The 20063-nt window shown below is 35.9% G+C and overlaps 1 protein-coding gene across 1 annotated transcript in view; it reads left to right on the forward strand.

The window, feature by feature from the left end:
* Positions 1-19110, forward strand: part of rab13 (RAB13, member RAS oncogene family) — an 83587-nt gene extending 64477 nt beyond the window's left edge. Inside the window, exons 4-8 of the mRNA XM_028795136.2 lie at positions 3148-3225; positions 10950-11039; positions 15014-15079; positions 15408-15455; positions 16307-19110. Of these exons, the coding sequence (XP_028650969.1) occupies positions 3148-3225; positions 10950-11039; positions 15014-15079; positions 15408-15455; positions 16307-16375 (351 nt within the window). The 3' untranslated portion in view covers positions 16376-19110. The remainder of the gene's footprint in view (positions 1-3147; positions 3226-10949; positions 11040-15013; positions 15080-15407; positions 15456-16306) is intronic.
* Positions 19111-20063: the final 953 nt, after the last annotated feature.

A 20063-nucleotide genomic window follows, 5' to 3' on the forward strand; every position in this document is an offset into this window, starting at 1 on the left:
ACATTGCATCTGTGGTGCTCTTTCTTGGCATGAAACCATACTGCTACTCACTAATCATCACCTCACCTAACTCCGAAAAGAACTACTCTCCAACCCACAACCACTCTTTCATCACGCTACTTAAATAGCGCAATACCCCAGTCTCTGTCTTAGATTGTGGCGCTTTAATTTCTAATGGTGAAGGCAAAGAAGTTGTGTCATGATGTTTGAAACTACTGCTCCACATTCCTCATGTTAATACATCAGTGACACAGGGCACCGGTACTTAAAATATATACTTCAAGGATTGGTTTGGATATATATTTGTATCTGCAAACTTTAAAGGGGGACCACATACAACTGATGTAAAAGAAGAAAAAATACCGTACTTGAGGGAATAATGTAAACAAATTAAAATCTTGAACATCTAATAATGGTAATATGTACTCAGATTTCACATTTGTCTTACTGATTAATTCAAAAGATTGCATTTTCTTGTAAAATTGTACAGTGGAACCTCGGTTTGCGAGCATAATTCGTTCCAGAAACGTGCTCGCAGTCCAAAGCACTCAAATGTATATCAAAGTGAATTTCCCCATAAGAAATAATGGAAACTCAGATGATTCGTTCCACAACCCAAAACTATTCATATAAAAATGATTAATACAAAATATAAAGTACAAATACATAAAACAAATTAACCTGCACTTTACGTTTGAAAAGAATTATGGCTGGTGTGAGTGAGTTTCTAAACTCTTGTGGGATTCCACCCAATGGGACGACATGCGGAAGAGTGTCCCAAAGCAATCGCAGTTTCCCAGCGCTGTAGCAATTCACTGTAAATGCGAATCCGAAAAGATTGCGGACATGCTATAAGCGCCTACCGTCGATGGGTGATACAAGGAACAAGTAACATTATAAATGCGCAGTGTCTGTGTATAGGAGAGTGGCAGATCCTGCTACAATAAATTACTGCGCTGTTGCTGTTTCAAGCTGAATAAAGCTGGTGTTGCTAAAGTACTGAGACTCAGCTTCCTGTTTTGCGGTGCAAGACGGGGACTCGCACGTCACAGCACATGCACACACACGCACACACACACACACACACAATGCTGTAGTAAACAGTATACACTCGTACGGATGTTGACTATATGACTGAGGCACGCCGACTCAGACGGAGAATAGGAGACGATTGCTCACAATCCTGCAGCGAGAGAGAGAAGAACCATCAGCTCAGTTGTGATCACATGACGCTCAGCAGACAAAGCGTATACATACTACTCGTATTGCAAGACCTCGCTCGTTTATCAAGTCAAAATTTATGAAAAATTTTAGCTCGTCTTGCAAAACACTCGTTAACCAAGTTCTTAGCAAACCAAGGTTCCACTGTATTTTGAAATAACAATCAACAAAAGCCAAGTCACTAGAATAAGCAGGAATTATTTATTCATGTGCAGTTTTATATATCATGTTGAAGAGTGAGCAGTCAACGACCTAATAATAATATTACTTATTATTTCACTTATACCTTTATCATACATGATTTTCTTTTGTTTTTCGAATTGGAGCATAAGCAAGTGAAGTGATTTGCTCATAGTCACACAGTGACAGTAGCAGGATTTGAACCCACAACTTCAGGGTTTGAAGTCCAAAGTCTTAACCACAATGCCACACTCCCTGCCAATAATATTAGTCCTTGGTAAATAACTTACTACCAGTAATATTGTATACAGAAGAGCTTGAATTACACAGTACTTCAGATACAACCGATTAACCGACAGCACTATAGCTGAGGCCCATTGTCTTACAAAACTTTCTGGGCGAAGCTGGGTAACACAGTTGGCCTTAAAATAATCTGCTAGTTCATTTCCTAATCTTCTTATAATGTCCTATTAAAAGAACTTCATTTGAAGGAACCATACAAGCTTCTTTACATATTGTACATGCTTGAGTTTCTAAAAGCAGTGTTTATTTTTTTAAAGTCTTGGTACCTTCTTAAAACACATGCAGCTAATAGCAATTACTAACATTTCTTTCATTCTTTTTTGTTCAAATGTTATTATTCCTTTTCATTACTACAAAATGATTTCATGTTAGGTATAACAAATATGCTACACATGTAGTGGATGTTTTAGCATTCTACTAGTAACAAGGGCATTCATCATTTGTAAATATAAAACAAAATATGGATGAAATTACTTTTATAATGATTAATGTTTCTAATAATGTGGATTTTGATTAAAACTGATACCTTGCAAATTTTATTTTGCATTAGTTAAATGTTTAAAATATACCATAAGAAAATTTTGGTAAAGGGCATCTGTTGTCGTAGAATTAAATCCCAATCCAATAATATCCAAAGCCAGGAAATCACGTAGAGTCCCAAAGCCTTCTGGTTTCAGTTTAGACTTTAATTAAAGATAATAAATATCCATGTTCTATCTGCAGAGAGAGCCGCTGTTCCTGAGTACAAGGACATTATGCTAATGGACAACACCTAATGGCATTTTGCCACCTTTGTGTGATTGCCCTTCAATCGTGCCCATTTCTCATTAATTTCTGTCCATCCATGCCCCATATTCATTATGATAATGATTAGCACCTCTTGGCATTTTGACAGCTTTGTCTTGTCTGTTTTTCAACCACACCTTCTTATTGCTATTCCTTCACCCAGTCTTTGGCATCATCTGTTAGGGTGTCATTTTACCTTGGTGGAGTGGTTACATATTTCAGGGTTTCAGTCATATTGGTGAGATTACAATATACTTTAAAAATAATAATGTCTTATAAGGTGCAGAATCGCATAGTAAAATGTGTGTAATCATATAGATTCTAATTTCTTTGCATACTGTATTCTAATTGTCCAGTGTGATTGTATATAAAAATATCCAGTAAATATTCATGTAGATATACAGTATTTACATACTGTATGTAAAAATTTTGTGAAAGCTGCATCAACACTTCTAATCAGAAAAAAGCTTGTACCAGGTGTGCCTCTTTTGGTATGTCCTAGTGTTTGTTTAGCATTACATTTGATAATATCTGCAAAAAGTTAATGATTGGAGGTTTCATTTTTATTGATCCATCAAAGGCACTATTTGAAAACACTGACTTATTTTCACAATTTAAACTATTCTACTAATTAAAACTTCTTTCACTGTTTTTCAGGGTATTATTTTGGTATATGACATTACAGATGAGAAGTCCTTTGAAAATATTCAGAACTGGATGAAGAGTATTAAAGAGGTTAGCCATTAAAAACAGGAAAGCAAGTAGTTCTGTTTAGCCACATTCTTGTGAAATGTTGCCATTACTTTTATAGCTTTTTATTTGTGTTACACTCTATAAAAGAGAGAAAATAATTTTACTTATATAAAGTGTTGGAAACTGTATTGTCAAATTCATGATTTGACATCTAGAATTTGTGTATGTAATTACCTTATTCATCACAACAAAAAACATATTCTGTACATAGAGTATTCAAAACTAATATAGCCTAAGGCAATGTTCAAAACAGTGTCCCACCGTGTGTAGATCATTTTATGTCTGTAACCCAAAGAGTCTGAGGCAGCTCATTTTTCATTAATTCTGATCATTTTTTTTCAACGTGCCTTTTGTAGTGGACTGTAACTCTTTTGTCTTTGTGATGTCCTAGTTTCATGGATACCTGCTTTTCTAGTCTAGTTTCACACTGTCAATCTGAATAAATTATTGTGAGCCTTCAATAAATTACTGATGTCAGTGGACATCTGTGGTTTCTTATTTGAAAATGAAAAGATTGCTTTCATAGGCACACAGTTTTACATAAATTTTTTGAGGAATCTACTTATGATGATTGCATACTCATCCAGATCTTGTAAGGAATTTCTAAACACATCTCAACTTACAGAATCAAACAATCATACAGTTTTTCCTCTACCACTTTAGTGTAGCACTGGTTCACTTTCATTGCAGGCTCCTCAGTTTCTGTTTGTAAGCTGGAAGCAGCAGTACTGAGTGGTGACCTGAATGTCTAAGGTGATGGTAAGTGTCTTTTACTAGGGTGTTATAATGATCCAGATTATTGCCACACCTGGTGAGCCAAGTGACATTCCGATGAAATCAAACTTGCCCTGGAGTATTTATTATGTATAGCCAGATCTTTTTTGGTAGGTAAACAATTGTCAAAATAGTATTTAATATAGAACTGTACATTCACTACAGGGAGTGTAAAAGTTTTGCAGTATGCTCTATTCATACAGTCAGTAAGTTGCTTCTGTGCTTTGTTTGACTAGAAGTACAATTGTGTGCTTTTTGTGTTATTTTCTTTTTGTTTATACAAGGAAATAAATAATAAAGTCCATGTTTATACAAGGAAATAAATAATAAAGTCCAGATCAGATCTAGTAGTGTTCCATGAAGTGGAGCCTTGCTTTAATGGTGAAACAGTAGTGATCCAAGACATTACAATATTTCCTTTGGAAGATAAAAATGTCTGTTTAACAATATACCTTATAACAAAAACTTATTAGTGTCTGCAATCCTAAACTATGCTGAAGGTAACTTTTAGTGGCATTTTTACAAAAGATGTTATTCACATTATTTAGGACCACTGCATACAGCTATCATAATCTCTGAGCTGTGTATAATAACATACAGCACCACTGTAGGTGTGATATATTCCAAGGTTAGCTACATAGTTTGGAAGGGACTTGTTCGTCCACACACAAGAAACTGTTGCTTATTTATCTCATGCCTCTTCCATTATATTTGCGGGCTGAATCAGAAGTTTGCTATAGATGTATATTTTTGTACACATGTGTATTTTTGATGTACCAGCCATGTTTCTGTGAAACAAAGCACACAACTTTCTTGGTATCCCATTGTATTTTTTTTTCCTCCATCATTGTAGGTTACCCATTTAATTTTGCTGGGCACCATTATTGGTCAAGTGATCACCAAGAGCAATCCAATTTTGGCACTATATCTCAGCAGTCATTTTTTTCAGAGATTCTCCTTTACTAGTAAGATACTGGGCAGTAGCAGTTTATGTTTACAGAACCGTAAAATTTCTCTTTGAGCTCTTCCTCTTTTTTGTTGGAAAGAGGACATTTGATTCTCTGGTAAAGATCTGCAACAAATTTTAAGTCTCTTTGTCTTAATTTAATTAGGTATTAGCATATCATGTTATTGTGCAGTGTACAATAAGACAATAGTGTAAAAATTGGGTTTTTCTGCTTGCATCTAGTACTATTTAACTGCCCTGAGATGGAGATGTTTAGATGTTAACCAAAACCAAACCTTATACAGGTTAGACCATTTCCTCCAGTTTTGGTAAACTAATAATTTTCCAAATAATGTACATGCAAAGATTAAGAAAATAACCATAAATGTATAGTATAAACAAATAACACTGAAAAAATGCAAAAGGAAAGAAATTTTAATAACAGTAGTGCACTATATGGGTATTTACCAAAAAAGTTCAAAAGATTTTTAACTATTTAATGAACATAACCAAACACACTTGCTCACATAAACTATAGTCATATCTCTCTATTATAAAAAAATCCTGGGAGAGAAAGACTAGGGAGATGAGACGTGATCTTCACTAACTGAAGGCAGTAAAACATTAGCTCCCTTCTCAGATTAAAAGAACAGATAGCCATCCTGCAGAAGAGAAAAGACAGAAAGAGAGCAAGGCCAGGTCATTTGACACATTACTTAGTGAGCGTGAGAACTTGCAGTTCGGACAACCACCCCTGCCTGTTTAAACAGAGTTTCAGCACACAGCACAGTTGGGGGGTTGTTAAGCACCCGTTCAGGGGTGTTGGGCCCTCACACCCCACCTCAGCTTTGGTGTGAACTAAGTGACAGTCCCAACCAGGCTCAGCCAGACCAAGAGGACATCCATGTTGATGTGTGCAGAACTGGGACAATGGTGAACATCAAAATCAACGGCTGCAAGCTAATAAACTACCATACTTCCTTTTGGAAAGTGGATCAACAATGTCTAATCCAACTCTTACGAAAGGAACATCCAAAATAGGCATCGGTAAAAGGGGAGCCCTAGCAGGTGTATGAGTAGAAAACAATTTGACAGTCAGGGCAAGACTTACAAAACTGCTCCACATCTCTGCCTATATTCAGCCAATAAAAACATTTCGAAATGCGATCCCTTGTCTTCTCCATGCTGAGTTGGCCCTCCAAGACATGTGTGTGAGCAATTTTCAATACCATCTCTCTATGAGCACTTGGAACCACCAACTGTTCAATCAGCCTGTCCCCAATCAGCCTGCGATCGGAAATCACCCAATACAAAAAGCCGTTCTTAACTTAAAAGTGCAGTTTTGAAACTAGGACCCTCCCACTCTTCATATTAACAATTACCTACAATGTGTGTGTGCTCAAATGCAAATTCTAAGCTGCTGTGGCTCGTTGCAAACATGCGAACTCTGTCTGTGTGACAACCACTGCTTCTCCTGAGCCTGACACAGCAGCGCCCCCCTCCCTAGCCAATGCTTCCCCAGAGCCGGAAGCAGCAGCCCTTTCTGAGGAGGTTGAAGGTACAAGCACCTTTTGCAAAGAACCTCCAACTATCCCAGGAAAGCAGGTGAATGATCATCCCCAACCTCACTGGACAAATCAAGTTCAATCTTCAAGCCAGCTTCTTGACTGACCTTGTCAGCGGCAAGCCATTTCTTTCTACTAAAGAATGAGGTGCTTTGTAGTTGGCCAAGACCAGTGGGAATAGGAAATTCCTCTTGAAGAGCCCGACATGGCAGTCCAAACTTTAGAATGTTTACATGCTTCGTGCTTGTGCAGGGTATCTGCCAGAGCAAGTCACATTGGATTACACAGAGGTCACTACCAGAATCCAACAGGGCAGGGATCTCGCACCTGGCTAAGCAAACAGAGACCTTAAAATTATCTTTTTTTTTCAAGATCTTGGCCTGAGAGCAACAAACATCAGCCAAGCCGATCTCCAGGGACTGAGCAAGTGGGAGGCAAAGCTGATCACATGTTCAGTCCCGGCTGCGGAATTTCCTTGTCAATGTCTTCAGCAAGGGCCATCGCCCAGAGGGTCCCCTCCAACTGTGTGGGGACATGACAGTTAGACAGGAGAAGGAGCCTAACTAGGGGTAGCCCCTCTGCCTGCATGTGGCCTGGGCCCCTTCCAATCTGTGCGTCAAATCCAACATATTTTTGACATCGCTCTGGAGTGATTAATAGTGATAGTGGTGATATTCCACATGGTTACATTGTCAGCTAATGAGTAGCAGTTTACTGTTCATCCTTACAGGTTTTTTTTTCTTTTTTTTCAGAAAAAGGCTTAAAAATTATTTTAGACTAGAATATAGAATACAGCAGTATGTGAGCGCTCTTTGATACCTTTAACATGCTTTTTCACTTGAAATATTATAATATTCTGTTCGCACTTTGTGAATATAAATTAAAATTATTCTGCCCATAAATGTATTTCATCTGAAAATCATTTTATCCACAAAAGGCATACATGCTCAAAATTGATTACAGAAAACAAAGTAATTTTTATTTTTTATACTGAATGATGAATTATTTTTGTATTTTGAGTTTTTGCGGATATTTTCTCATTTAAGGAAAAGTTTGAGAAAATGCAATATTATGAACATTGATAAATAAAAATTAATAATTACACAAAAGATTTCCTATAATAATACAAGTGTAATTGCTTTTGAAAGATGTTATCCATTATTACATGTTACACACTGTGTCTTGAGTGTAGGCTGGAAAGGTCACGTATTGTTTGGAGTATAAAATTACAGTTAGAAGTAAAACTTGTGTAATAATGGATTTCATTCCCAGAACCCATGATACAGTAGCTGCTACTGTGAAACTCCCTGAATCTAAGAATCACTGCAACTGCACTTAGTCTTAGTCTTGGTCTGTAAGACTAGATCAGCATGGGCTCATCCCCAGCTCATGACACACTGCAGCTGACTCAAACTTTTTTCTCTTGTTCTGCATATTGGGTAAAAGGAAAGCTCATGAAATTAAGAAAATTTTATAAATACTTCAAAAATGCTAGAGACTTAGTTTGTGAATGATGCTTAACTTTGAAGTTAAAGTTCTTTGATACCATACCATTTTTAAGCCCTTTTAATGTTATACTAAAATAGGTCTTTGGGTTCCTGCTGGTTTGTCTACTAACTCCAACTGTTTTAAGTAATATGAGATTTTATATCAGCGGAGTCTCTTTTTGTTAATGATTAGTTGGGTTAATGGTGGTGGTTTTAGTGTGGAATATGATTACAGATTCATGTTCATATTTCTCATACATCTCAGCGTTTCTCCTAGGAATTGCACTAAATGTCTGACTAGGAGAAAAATTTGTCCTACCTCAGAGTAGGACATGAAAAGTAGTTATGAAGTATCCTACACCTACTCCAAGCTACGAATAGGGGATCATCTTTGAGAATGAGTGATGCCATGATTTTATGAAACCCAACCTCCAAAATGGCACTTATGAAGGTGTTTTGTAGTTTCCTCAGAAATCATGATTACGTTTCATAGTCCACAAAGATGATAGTACATCTATATTTACATTTTTTTGCTTACTAGATGCTTTTATCCAAAGTATCTTACAAGAGCTGCTAACATAACTGAGTAACATTAGTCTGGGGTACGGTTTAGGAACTTTAAATTGATTATCACAAGTTGTTATCACATAGTTATCGGAAGAGAGGAGTGACATGTCCCCAACTTTGGCTGATTAAACACCAAATGTGCCGCTCTATTTTCAATCATCTGCAGCAGGCTTTTGACACATGCCTAGTACTCCTGCAAACTGGAAGCTGTTAGATATGGTCTGGTCTTGGAAGACCAAAAGACCATAGCAGCATGGTCCCTGAAGGACAGATGTTAGTGATAATGAACCAAGCTGAACAGGCAGGAGAGCTGGGATGACAAGAAGGTCTGTCTTTGCCAGCTTGAGCTGGAGATGGTGTTCCTTCATTCAGGTTGCAATATTAGTGAGACAAGCAGAGATTCTAGCTGATACCAAATGGTCCTCTTTAAAAAAAAAACAGGTATAGCTGTGTATCAACATTGCACGACTAGGAGAAACCTTGGAACTAGATCATAGAATCCTGTGAGGAGGCGTACAGAGAGAACAGGAGAAGGCCCTGCACCAATCTTTTGGTCAACCTCATGCTTGCCGGGTGCACCTTTGACATCTTTCCACACGAAGACACATGATAGGATCTGACCAAGAGGTAAGATTCAGACCACCTGAGGTGATTCCAAGGTCAGAGAGGGTGGCAAGGAGGATCTGGTTGTTGACCGTGTCAAAGACAGAAATGAGATCTAGCAGGATGAGGATATATGACACATTGATAGTTCTAGCCCAAGATAACATGTTGACAATGGTAAGTAGGGTCGTTTTGGTGGAATGGCCCTTCTTGAAACCCAACTGATTAGGACTTAGCTGTTGAAGAAAGAAAAATACCTGGTTAAAGACAGCATGTTTCAATGTTTTAGATGGAAATGATGGAGGTGAGACTCTTCTATAATTATTTACTTAAGATGGGTCAAGAGTGGGCTGCTTGAGAAGAGCAGTTATTAGGGCCTGTTTAAACAATGTAGGAAAAGTCCCTGTGCTGAATGAGTACTGAGTTGACAATGTGTGTAATTGCAGAAATGAGTGAGGCAAAGATAGCCTGGGAGTACATATGTGAGGATGGGGTCAAGTGAACAGGAAGTGGAACAATTAGAGAAGTGGTTGGAAATGTCAGTAGTGGAGAGGAAGGATAAAGAGGAGAATGCTGTGGTGTATTCAGGAGGGAGCAGCCTGGCCAGAGAGTGATGGTGACAGTCACTTTTTCCTTGAAAAACATCGCCCTTCTTTTCCTGAAAAAAATTCATCAGCAATCAAAGTGGTTGTGGGCTGAGGAGAGATGTGAAAGCAGAGGACAAGTTATGAGTATCAGACACGTTGTTAATCCTGTTTTGAGAGAAACTTACCTTAACATTGGTAGTAGTGGAATAGAAGGAAGATAGAAGAGAGTGATGCTTAACCAGGTCAGCTTGGGCTTTTGAGTTTCTCCTTTTCCTTTCAGCTGTCCTAAGCTTGGTTTGTAGACCGCGTAGAGCTTAAGATAGTCATGAGCAGGAGGGTCTTTCACATTCAGTTCTAGAAGAAAGAGGACAGATAGCATCAAAACATAGTTTAGCTGAGTATAGGGTGTCAGTTGCAGCAGTGGTGTCAAGAAAGGTGAAGTTGTCAGAAGGAGGCACAGAAGAGCAGACTAGTTAAGAAAAATGAGTGGGTGAGAGGCAGTGAATGTGACATTCCATCTGACAATGCTTGCCGTTTTCTCATAGATGGAGCAATCACATGACATACATGATTTTTTACTAATATTATTAAATTTCTGTCAAGTCTTTTTATGAGTTCATTTCTAAAACTTTCAGGCTTTCCTGGCATGTGTGTGCTGATCTATGCCAGAACACCAACGTCTGGCAGCTCATAGCGAGTTAAGACATCTCACAAGCTCTCAATTCTGGAGAAGTTAGGAATTGTTTCCTAAATTAGGAAAATTGATAAAATGCTTTTACTTCTGTTCCTAAGAGCAGGTCCAAATTTGCATCATTCTGAGATTTTTGAGCCAATTATGACCTACTCTAAGACACTTGATAAGCTGACTTGTTTTTGAGATATATGGGTATGATTGTGTTTCTGATTGAACAGACTTTCAAATCTCTTAATTTTGTTTCACTCAGATGTATGTTTGATTACTGTATTATAACACTTCCTTTGTAATGCATATTTTTGGAACAAATTAAATATTAATTACAAAAAATAATTTAAGTAAACTATGTTTTATTTTTAAAATGTTCAGGGCAGAGCTTAGAGAAGTAATTATAAGTTCTTGAAATTTTATAAACAATTTATATATATAGAAATATTAAAAAATCCTGTGCGACATATTTATATTTTGCTTTTTTCCCCAAAGAATGCCTCTGCGGGTGTAAATCAGATGCTTTTGGGGAATAAATGTGATATTGAGAACAGAAGAAAAGTTTCAAAGGAGGCAGGGGAAAAGGTAAGTATTTTAAAATAGTTTCTAAAATTAGTGAGAATTTTACAATTAACCAACTCTTATCTCTGTTCCTAAGTGCTTGTTAAAAACATATTTTAAGTTTGTAGCAGCAGTCTACCCAAGTAATTCCCATAATTTTGAACACCTCTGTCTAGTCAGCTCTTAATCTTTAATTGCTTAAACTGAAAAGCTTTAAGCACTTCAGTCTTTTCTTATTATAGTCTAGTAGCACATATTCCCCATTATTTATTGTTATTATTTATTGTAAAGCACATTGGCTACAGCATTACTGATGTAGTTTTAAATGTGCTCTATAAATAAACTGACATTATTAACCTTTACAGTTATTTCTTGAACTTTAATCTTTATCTGACACTTATCCGGCCAACTCTGAGTTCTATAATTATTTTGATGATTCTAGGGTACCACAAATATTTTCAAGACTAACCAATTTAACATGTTTTGTAAGTTTATGCAGTTTGTTACCTGCATTCTTACCTGCATTTTAACTCATGTTTAATCCAAAATCATTCTTCCGATCTAAAAGTGATGCCTATTTCAATAATAAATAGGAATTATAAAACATTTTTCCAAGGTTTTTATAACTTCCAGGTGAGACAGCCATTTTCAGTGCTTATTCTGGGATTTTCCCATGGCTACTGTTTTTAAGGACAACCAGTTAAACAGGTTCAGCTTCTAGCTTTTAATTGAGGACTTACCCTTAAATCATTGTATCTGTTACAAATGGGAATTAGAGTTCTCTGTATTTAGCATGTATTGTTTTACTTATTTCTAGTATCTGCTTTCTTTTGAACACCAATATCTGATAAATGACTGAAAATTAGCTACTTCTCTGTGAGATTAATTTTTCCATACAAAAAGGTACAAAGTAAATTCTACACCATGGAGTGTTTCTCAAAGGCAGGCTATTTTAGCTAGACGACTAAGTGTATTATAATTACATACTTAATAAAAGCAACAATTAGAAAATCAACAGCTGAAATTTCCCCAGGTTATACTATGAAAACTGAGAACTTTACTTTCTATTTGCTCTTTACATGGGATGATGAAATTACAGAAGGTAACATAACATTCATAAAACCACTTAATCCAATAAAAAAAAAAAAGTTCAAGATTTTATTAGTGTGCAAAAAACATATCTCATTCCTTTAATTGTATTCAAAGATTTTAGAAAGAAATATAAAATATTATAGAAGTATAAAATATTTCATATATTTTTGCATTGCCCTGAATCATTAGTCATTTTTTTAGTAACTGGAAAGAAAACTGTATACTACAAATCATGCGAACTTGTTCAGACATAGTTAAAATATAGCTGACATGGGAGGGAGGGTTATGGATGTAACCCGTTGACTTCAGAGAACAGTGTAAATAAAGTTATTCCAGCATTCAAAAGCCCCATGTCAGGAGAGAACTATAAGAGTATTGTTAGAGTGGTATTGCCAAAGCATTTGTTTGAGTCAGTGGAAGCGCAGCAGAAGCTGTGCTTTGTGCCTAGACACAATTCCATGGATGACGCCACACCAACACTGAGGGATAGAAAAGTAGAGGTGCATGGGCTAGGAGTTGCCTAGCAGCAATGACCAGCTATAAATGCAGCAGGTCACCAATGAAATGGTGAGCATTTTCTATAATGTATAGTTGGACATAGCAGTAGTCAAAGTTTGTTGCTGGTCACCCATGCATTTTTCCAGGTTGGCTGGAAATTAATGCTGTTCTCAGACTGTTACAACCAGCTTCATCTGTAGGGAAGGACTTTGCGGAAGACAGAGTTCATGAAATTGAGAACAATGAATATATACACTTACTGAGCAAAGTATTAGGAACTAACACTAATACTGAGTAGGACCTCTTTTTTGTTACAAATCTTCTGTTCTGTCACATCCCAACAGTATACTATTGGATTTAGATTTGCTGACTGGGAAGGCAGCTGAAGAACACTGAACTTATTGTCATGTTTGTAAAACCAGTTTGAGATGACTTCTGCTTTGTGACATGGTGCATTATTATGCTGGAAGTAGATATTAAAAGATGGGTAAATTGTGGATATGAAGGGATGCACATGGTCAGAAACAACATTCAGGTAGGCCATGAAATTCAAGCGATGATTGACTGGTATTAATGGAACCAGTGTGTGCCAAGAAAACACCCTCCACACCATTACATCACCACCACCAGCCTGGACTGTTGACATAAGGCAGTTTTGGTGTCTAGATTCATGCTGTTGGTGCCAATTGTCTGACTCAAACATCTGTGACCCTCAGCAGTAATCCATGTTAATCAGACACTGCAATTTTTTTTCAGTCTTCAAATGTCCAGTTGTGGTGAGCCTATGCCCACTGCAACCTCAGCTTTCTGTTCTTGGCTGATAGGAATAGAATCCAATGTGGTCTTGTGCTATTGTAGCCCTTCCGCCTCAAGGATTGACATGATGTACATTCTGAGTTACCATAGTCTTTCAGTCAGCTCAAACTAGTCTGGCTATTCTCCTCTGATCCCTTTCATCAACAAGGTGTTTCCATCTGCATTTTGTTGTTTGATGTGAACATTAATTGTAGCTCCTGCCCTGTATCTGCATGATTATATGCCTTGTGCTGCTGCCATGATTGGCTGATTAGATAATTCCATGGATAAGCAGGTATACAGGTTTTCCTAATAGTTTGCTCAAAGTGTATTAACTGTATCTGTCTAGGCAATAATTTTTGTTTTGTGTTTTATTTTCTTTTGCTTGAGTAGAAGAGGTGAAGGGGTCAGTGCTTAGCCTCTGTTATGTCATAGGGCACAACAGACTAGAGTAATGATATTGGTCTGTAACGATATTTATTGTTAATTAACTTTGTATATACTATATTTGTAAGGACAGTTAATAAATGTAAAAATTATTGGACTTTTTATTTTCTTTCAACATTTTTATAATAGCTTGCATATACCTTTATATAATGACAATGCTGGCTTTATAAATATGTATAGTATATATGTATATACTGTAGTTTTTAAGCTTTGTAGTTTTAAGCTTTAAGCTATGTAGTTTTTAAGCTTTCAGTTAAGTTACTAGGTTTTGTTTCAGAGCACTGTCTTGGTATACAGTAATCATTTTTGAAATTGCACTCTCAAGCTATGTGTTGCAGATTATTATTTTACTTTTTAAATATTTAGTGAAGAATGAAAGTACTGATTTAAGTATACACATGTTATTGTAGGTACTACTAAATTTAATCAAACTAGTGGAAACAAGCGCTAGCTGAAAAGATCATCAGCTTTCAGATATGAGAGGAAAAAGGTAATGCAAAATAGCAAGGATTGATTGTTACATTTAAAAAAAAATCAAATCATAACAAGGAATTAATTAGCAAGGAAGGCATTACAGTGCTTCAGTGGGAATACTTAAAAGAATATCAAATGCCCTAAAGAAGGATTTTCCAGGTGGAGGCAATCAGATGCAAGCATCAGTTTTCAAGTGATACATTCATATGTAGGTACTTTTAAAATTGGGACAATTTTACTATTTTAATATAATAAATTATCAAACCTCATTTGTATCATCAAGGATGGTGCAGTGGCATTGAAGTTATTGTTGCTACTGCATCCTGTCATGTTAGTTTCTGTTGCTATTTATAGACATTCCTTCAGGTTGTTTGGAATATTCATATTGCTTCTGTCCATTTATCTTTGCGTGTGTGTGCGTGTGTGTAAAAGAGAGAGAGAGAGAGAGAAACGGTTGTTCCTGGGCAAGATTTCAGCTTGCCTTTGGCCTGAACTGACTATATATGTCTGGCAGTAGCTAGGTGAATTTCCATATACTTTTTTTGGTATACCATGATGTCATAAATGATCATAAATTGGAGTCAGGTTTTCCCAGATAAAACATAACCTTAGCCATGTTATTAGAAATGAAAGTTGATTTTACATATTCATAAAAAGTTAACAGTGACCATTTTCTGCTCTGTTTTTCACAGCTCGCAAAGGATCATGGCATTCGTTTTTTTGAAACAAGTGCCAAATCAAGTTTAAATGTTGAAGAGGTACAGTATTTTTTCATTTCTATTTAGTTATTTTGACATGCCTAAGTAAGTGAGTTATCAATATTTTTCTGATAAAGTAAATTTGAGAGTCACAATTAGTGTTCTTTTACAGTACTTAATGTAAGCCTTCAAATCAGACATGAGTAAACAGTTGATTTTGAATGTTCATCAGATCCTGTGGAAAGGACTTCACAATAGAGTAATATTCAGTTGCTGTATATATTATACAAATATTTGGTCCGTTCACTACAGACAAATCATGTGCTGTTTTTTTTTTAAATAAGTAATTTACATTGATCTGGTTTAAAAAAAAACATTTATTTTGTAGGCCTTTCTGGGACTAGCACGAGACATTCTTCAAAAAAATGAGAAGAAGGTAAGTGAAAACCTTTAGAATAATTAAATGTGTTGAATGTGTATTATACCTGGAAATATTCATATTTTTGTTCACAGAGAAACTCAGATGATTTCTGAGAAGTGCCAATTTGATGTGAGAATGTTGAAAAACTGCTATGTCGGCCTAATCCATAATATTATGCTAGGCTATATAATGAAGGACAGCAAAGTCTGTTATCCACTGTTTACTGAAATAATAAAATATTCACTATTTACCTTTTCTTCTATGTTTCCACATGCATTATCAATATTTGTCTCTAAAGGCATACTGTAAAATGTATGTTAATTTGCCTGATCAATTAAACAAAGTATTGAATGTTTGACATTATGCTACAGAAAGAAGTCCTGATTTTACTAAATTATTTTTTTTTTCTTTTGCATGGTTTTTACCCCTTATTTAAATAAAATAATTTGAGCATTAACATGATTTGAAATTTTGTTTGCAATTAGTCTTTTGCAATTTGTATTCAGGTTTTAGCAATTAGTCTTTTGCAATTTGTATTCAGGTTTTTAGAGTCAATTACTTTGTTTTCATGATGCATCATTCTTTAACAAGAATACCCACTGTGCAAAAATGCAGTCACTGTATGATCTGCTACAAATGTATTCTGATATAACTGAAGGGAAAATATAAATGTTGACAGAGTAGTGCCAACTGCCACCATTTAATTTAATATTTTAAAATAAATCTCCCTTTAAATGTATGTATATTGAATTAACACCTGGTATTAAATCTTGGGGGAGAATTGAAAATGTATATTTATTTATATTATTTGAAAGTAACCTGCTTTTCAAAAATCATCAAATCTTTGTTTTTTTGTTTTTAATTAGGCTCCTGTGAACAGAGATATGAAACTGGATACATCAGAGAAGAAGGCTTCAAAGTGTTCACTAATCTAATGAAGACAGAGGGAATAAAAAATGATGTAGTGCTCGATTGGAGCTGTCAAAGATTTGGACCAATCATGATGAGTGTGAATGACTCCCTGACCTTCAGATACTTTTAATAATGATGAAAACAAGAATAGCAAGAACAGCCACAATTCTCAAGTACTGGAGGAAATAGTTATACCTGTATCTTTCTTAGACTTTCTAACACTTAATGTTCAATATAAGACTGCAACAGCTTTTTAAGATATTTGTCTTGTGTATACCTGTTATACAGGGCAGATATCATTCCCAGTTCTAATTTTCAATACTCAGCTTTGCTTATTTCTCCTTGGCATTGCAGCCAGTCTCATAACTTGTTTATTACCTCATTACAGGGTGCCAATATTGAAGTGGAAATTGGATAGGAGTTTCTTGACTCCAGGTGCTTACTGTGTGCTAACTACACAGATGTACAGTAGAGTACATTAAGTTTTTGTCCATTTTAAAGAAAATTGTATTTTTTTCCTCTTACAATAAGTTCCAGAAGTGATTGTAACAACAGTTAATGTTTCATGCATGTGCCTTTTGGTCAGATGACAAATACAAACCCATTTTTTTTCTTCTTTGTTTTTTTCCATAACATAATGTATTGGACAGAAGACCTTAACCCACCAATGCATTTTATTTAAGGGTCGATTGGGCCAAAAGTATTAATGGACACTCCCTGTCAATCTCTGAGAAAATCAACTTAATTCTGATATGCTAGATACATGTAGAAAAAAATGTTTGCATTTTTATTCTTGACACGCAGCAGAAGATTTAGGGTTTGGAAATGTAAGCAAGTTGAAATGTTCTGTAGACCAAAACAAATAATATTTCTTGACACGTCTAGGACAGAAGGAATGGCATGTAGTACATCTGGAGGAGACTGGAGAGAAAGTATGAGCTGTCATTAAGAGAAATATATGATGTTGGCGGCTATGAATTACTAAGATACGTGGAGTTTTGGATGCATTTATGAAGGTGTATGAAGGTATAGCAGTTTGGGACAATTGAAATAAAATTGGTTTTTTTGCTTACACGGGAGTCTGATGTGAGTGAACTTTTGTGTTGATGCTTTGAGGCTGAGAACAGCAGTATACATGCTTTCTGCTACAATATTCATAGTCTAATTATAACTCCTGCTACTTTGAATTCTATAGTGGTAACAAAAATATTATCTATACAAAAACATTCATTACTTTTTACTTAGGTGTTATTTTTTAAGTTGTAACCTGTCTAGGACATTTTGAACTGAGTCAGTGAGTTCTTGGGAGTCTCAGACCTATGTATGTTTTTGACATGCTGCCTGAGGTTTCCTCTACATTGGCAATGTGCAGAGCTAGGATGAAGTGTCAATGGATTAGATAAGTTTGTTCGTCAGTGCCAGTCTCACTTCTTTTGGTGCATGGCCTGAGGCCCACCAAAAAATAAAACAGCAAATGTAAAATTTCATGGCCTTTTGTTTCTGTTTCAAAATTGATGTTTGTTGTAAGTCATAATCATTCATAGGTGTGTATAAATCCAACCTTTACTTATACACAGTGCAGCCATCCAGACTTGAGGTGAAGTAATATTTACAAACTACGAATATCTGTCAATGTAGTTTTATTTAGTACTCTTAAGCTGACAAGGATGTGTATGTGATTGAAATTACTAAACTCTCTGTCCTTGAATAAAAATGCAAACTTTCTATGTTTTGTTTTGAATTGATTTCCAAGAGCTACTATTTCTCATGAACTGACAAGTACTCCTTCTGCGGTTATTTGCTGAGATGTAATGCAGTTCCATCTGTAATATAGAAATGTACACTTTGAGCCATTAGCTCTGCCACTAGCTTCAAGTATCATTCCTGACATCCCTTGCATAATTTAGGTAACTTCATGATGTTTGACTACTTCAGTGGAAAACCTTACTATTTACTGTATTTCAGTTTTTCCTCTTGGTTTTCATCCTTGGAGCTGCTATTGTTACAGTATATTTAAAAATCAGAAAAAGGCAATAAATGATGCAAGTTCAATGTTGCAGAGTTACTTTGGGTTAGCTGTGAAGGGGTATTTTAACAAGCCACTAACTTTTGACATAAAGGGATTGTTTCTACTGTGCCTAATGTTACAGTGTTCATTTAAGGTAATCTCTGAGAGACCTTTGGAGACCATACCTGAAGACTCCTGCAAGTACTCTATTTAGTAATTTCATAACTGCTTTGTTCTAAAAATATAAGTCAGCACTGCTTCATTTTGTTGTACAGCAAATGGTTTCTATCAGACACTTCAGGAAACTTCAAATGTACTGTAAGGCAAAATCAATTATCTTTTTTTTTAATTATGTCATATATCAAAGAAGTGCCCAAAATACAGTTTTGAAAAGCAGCATATATTAATAGTGTACCTGATTTAGATGGTATATTTACAGTCTCTGTAAATTTGTCAGCATTAGCATAGAGTGCAGAAATAAAAGAAATGTACAGTCACCTTGTCCAAAGATTTAGAGTGTTATCTAGAAAGTGCAGATAACCAGTAAGGTGTGTGTATTTTCTTTGATGTTTAAACTTCTGCAGGTCAGTATGAAGATTTGCCAAGTGCAACAGTAAGCTCTAATGCACAAGTTTCATTTTTTGATGTATTTCTATGTTCTGTCCTGCTTTGTACTATAAAGGCATTATGTCTTATGTGACCTGAGTGATAAGTAAATGGAAAGCAATTAAAACTTTTATTTACAAAAATTATGTTGCTTTTTTCTTGTTTAGGATTTAATTTTTTTTTTATGATTACACATCTACATTGAAGCAGAGTCTGAACTGCAACCCATTTACAATTTTTAAAATGGCTATTTTTTTCTCTTTCTTTGTATTAGTTTTTCTCAGGGTACTGCAGTTTTTCTTCCATATACAAGCTACTGTATATTAGGTTTATTAGCAACTGTAAAATGGGCTAGTATGCACGAGTTTTCTACTTTCTATACCACCCCATCCTATGACATTAAGAATTGGAATATTACAGTTCAGTTAATGAATGGATGGATCAAGACCTCTTGAGAGAGGAATTGGGCAGTTTGACAGATGTTAATATTTTAATGCCACTTTCACTTTTGTAGTTTTATGAGAATGTAAATAATAATTGAGAATTTGATTAATTCACTTATAGATATTCATAACACTGGCAGGAAAATTAAGAGAATAATTAATAGTGCATTTTGTAAAATTCCATAATTACTAACATTAGATATGTGCACTGTTGTGTGATTCAATTAATTTTGATTTATTATTAATTTATTAATAAATATCTCTGCAAAAGGACGAAGGTCCAAGTCTTTAAAGCCCTGGTTCTTCCTGTCTTCCTATATGGTTGCCAGACATGGATGCTATCCAGTGACCTGAGACGAAGACTGGACTCCTTTGGTACTGTGTCTCTCCGGATAATCCTTGGGTACCGTTGGTTTGACTTTGTGTTGAATTAGTGGTTGCTCATGGAGTCCCGAATGAGGCACATTACCTGCATTGTGAGGGACCATCAGTTATGGCGCTACATGTGTCTTAATTCCCAGAAGGTGATCCGTCTCACAGGATCCTCATTGTTGAGGGCACGAGTGGTTGGACCAGGCCTAGGGGACACCAACGTAACACCTGGCTGCGGCAGATAGATGGTCATTTCCGGAGGGTGGGAATGGAGTGTGTGTC

The sequence above is a fragment of the Erpetoichthys calabaricus genome, chromosome 2 (assembly GCF_900747795.2).
Source record: "Erpetoichthys calabaricus chromosome 2, fErpCal1.3, whole genome shotgun sequence".
Lineage (NCBI taxonomy): Eukaryota > Metazoa > Chordata > Cladistia > Polypteriformes > Polypteridae > Erpetoichthys > Erpetoichthys calabaricus.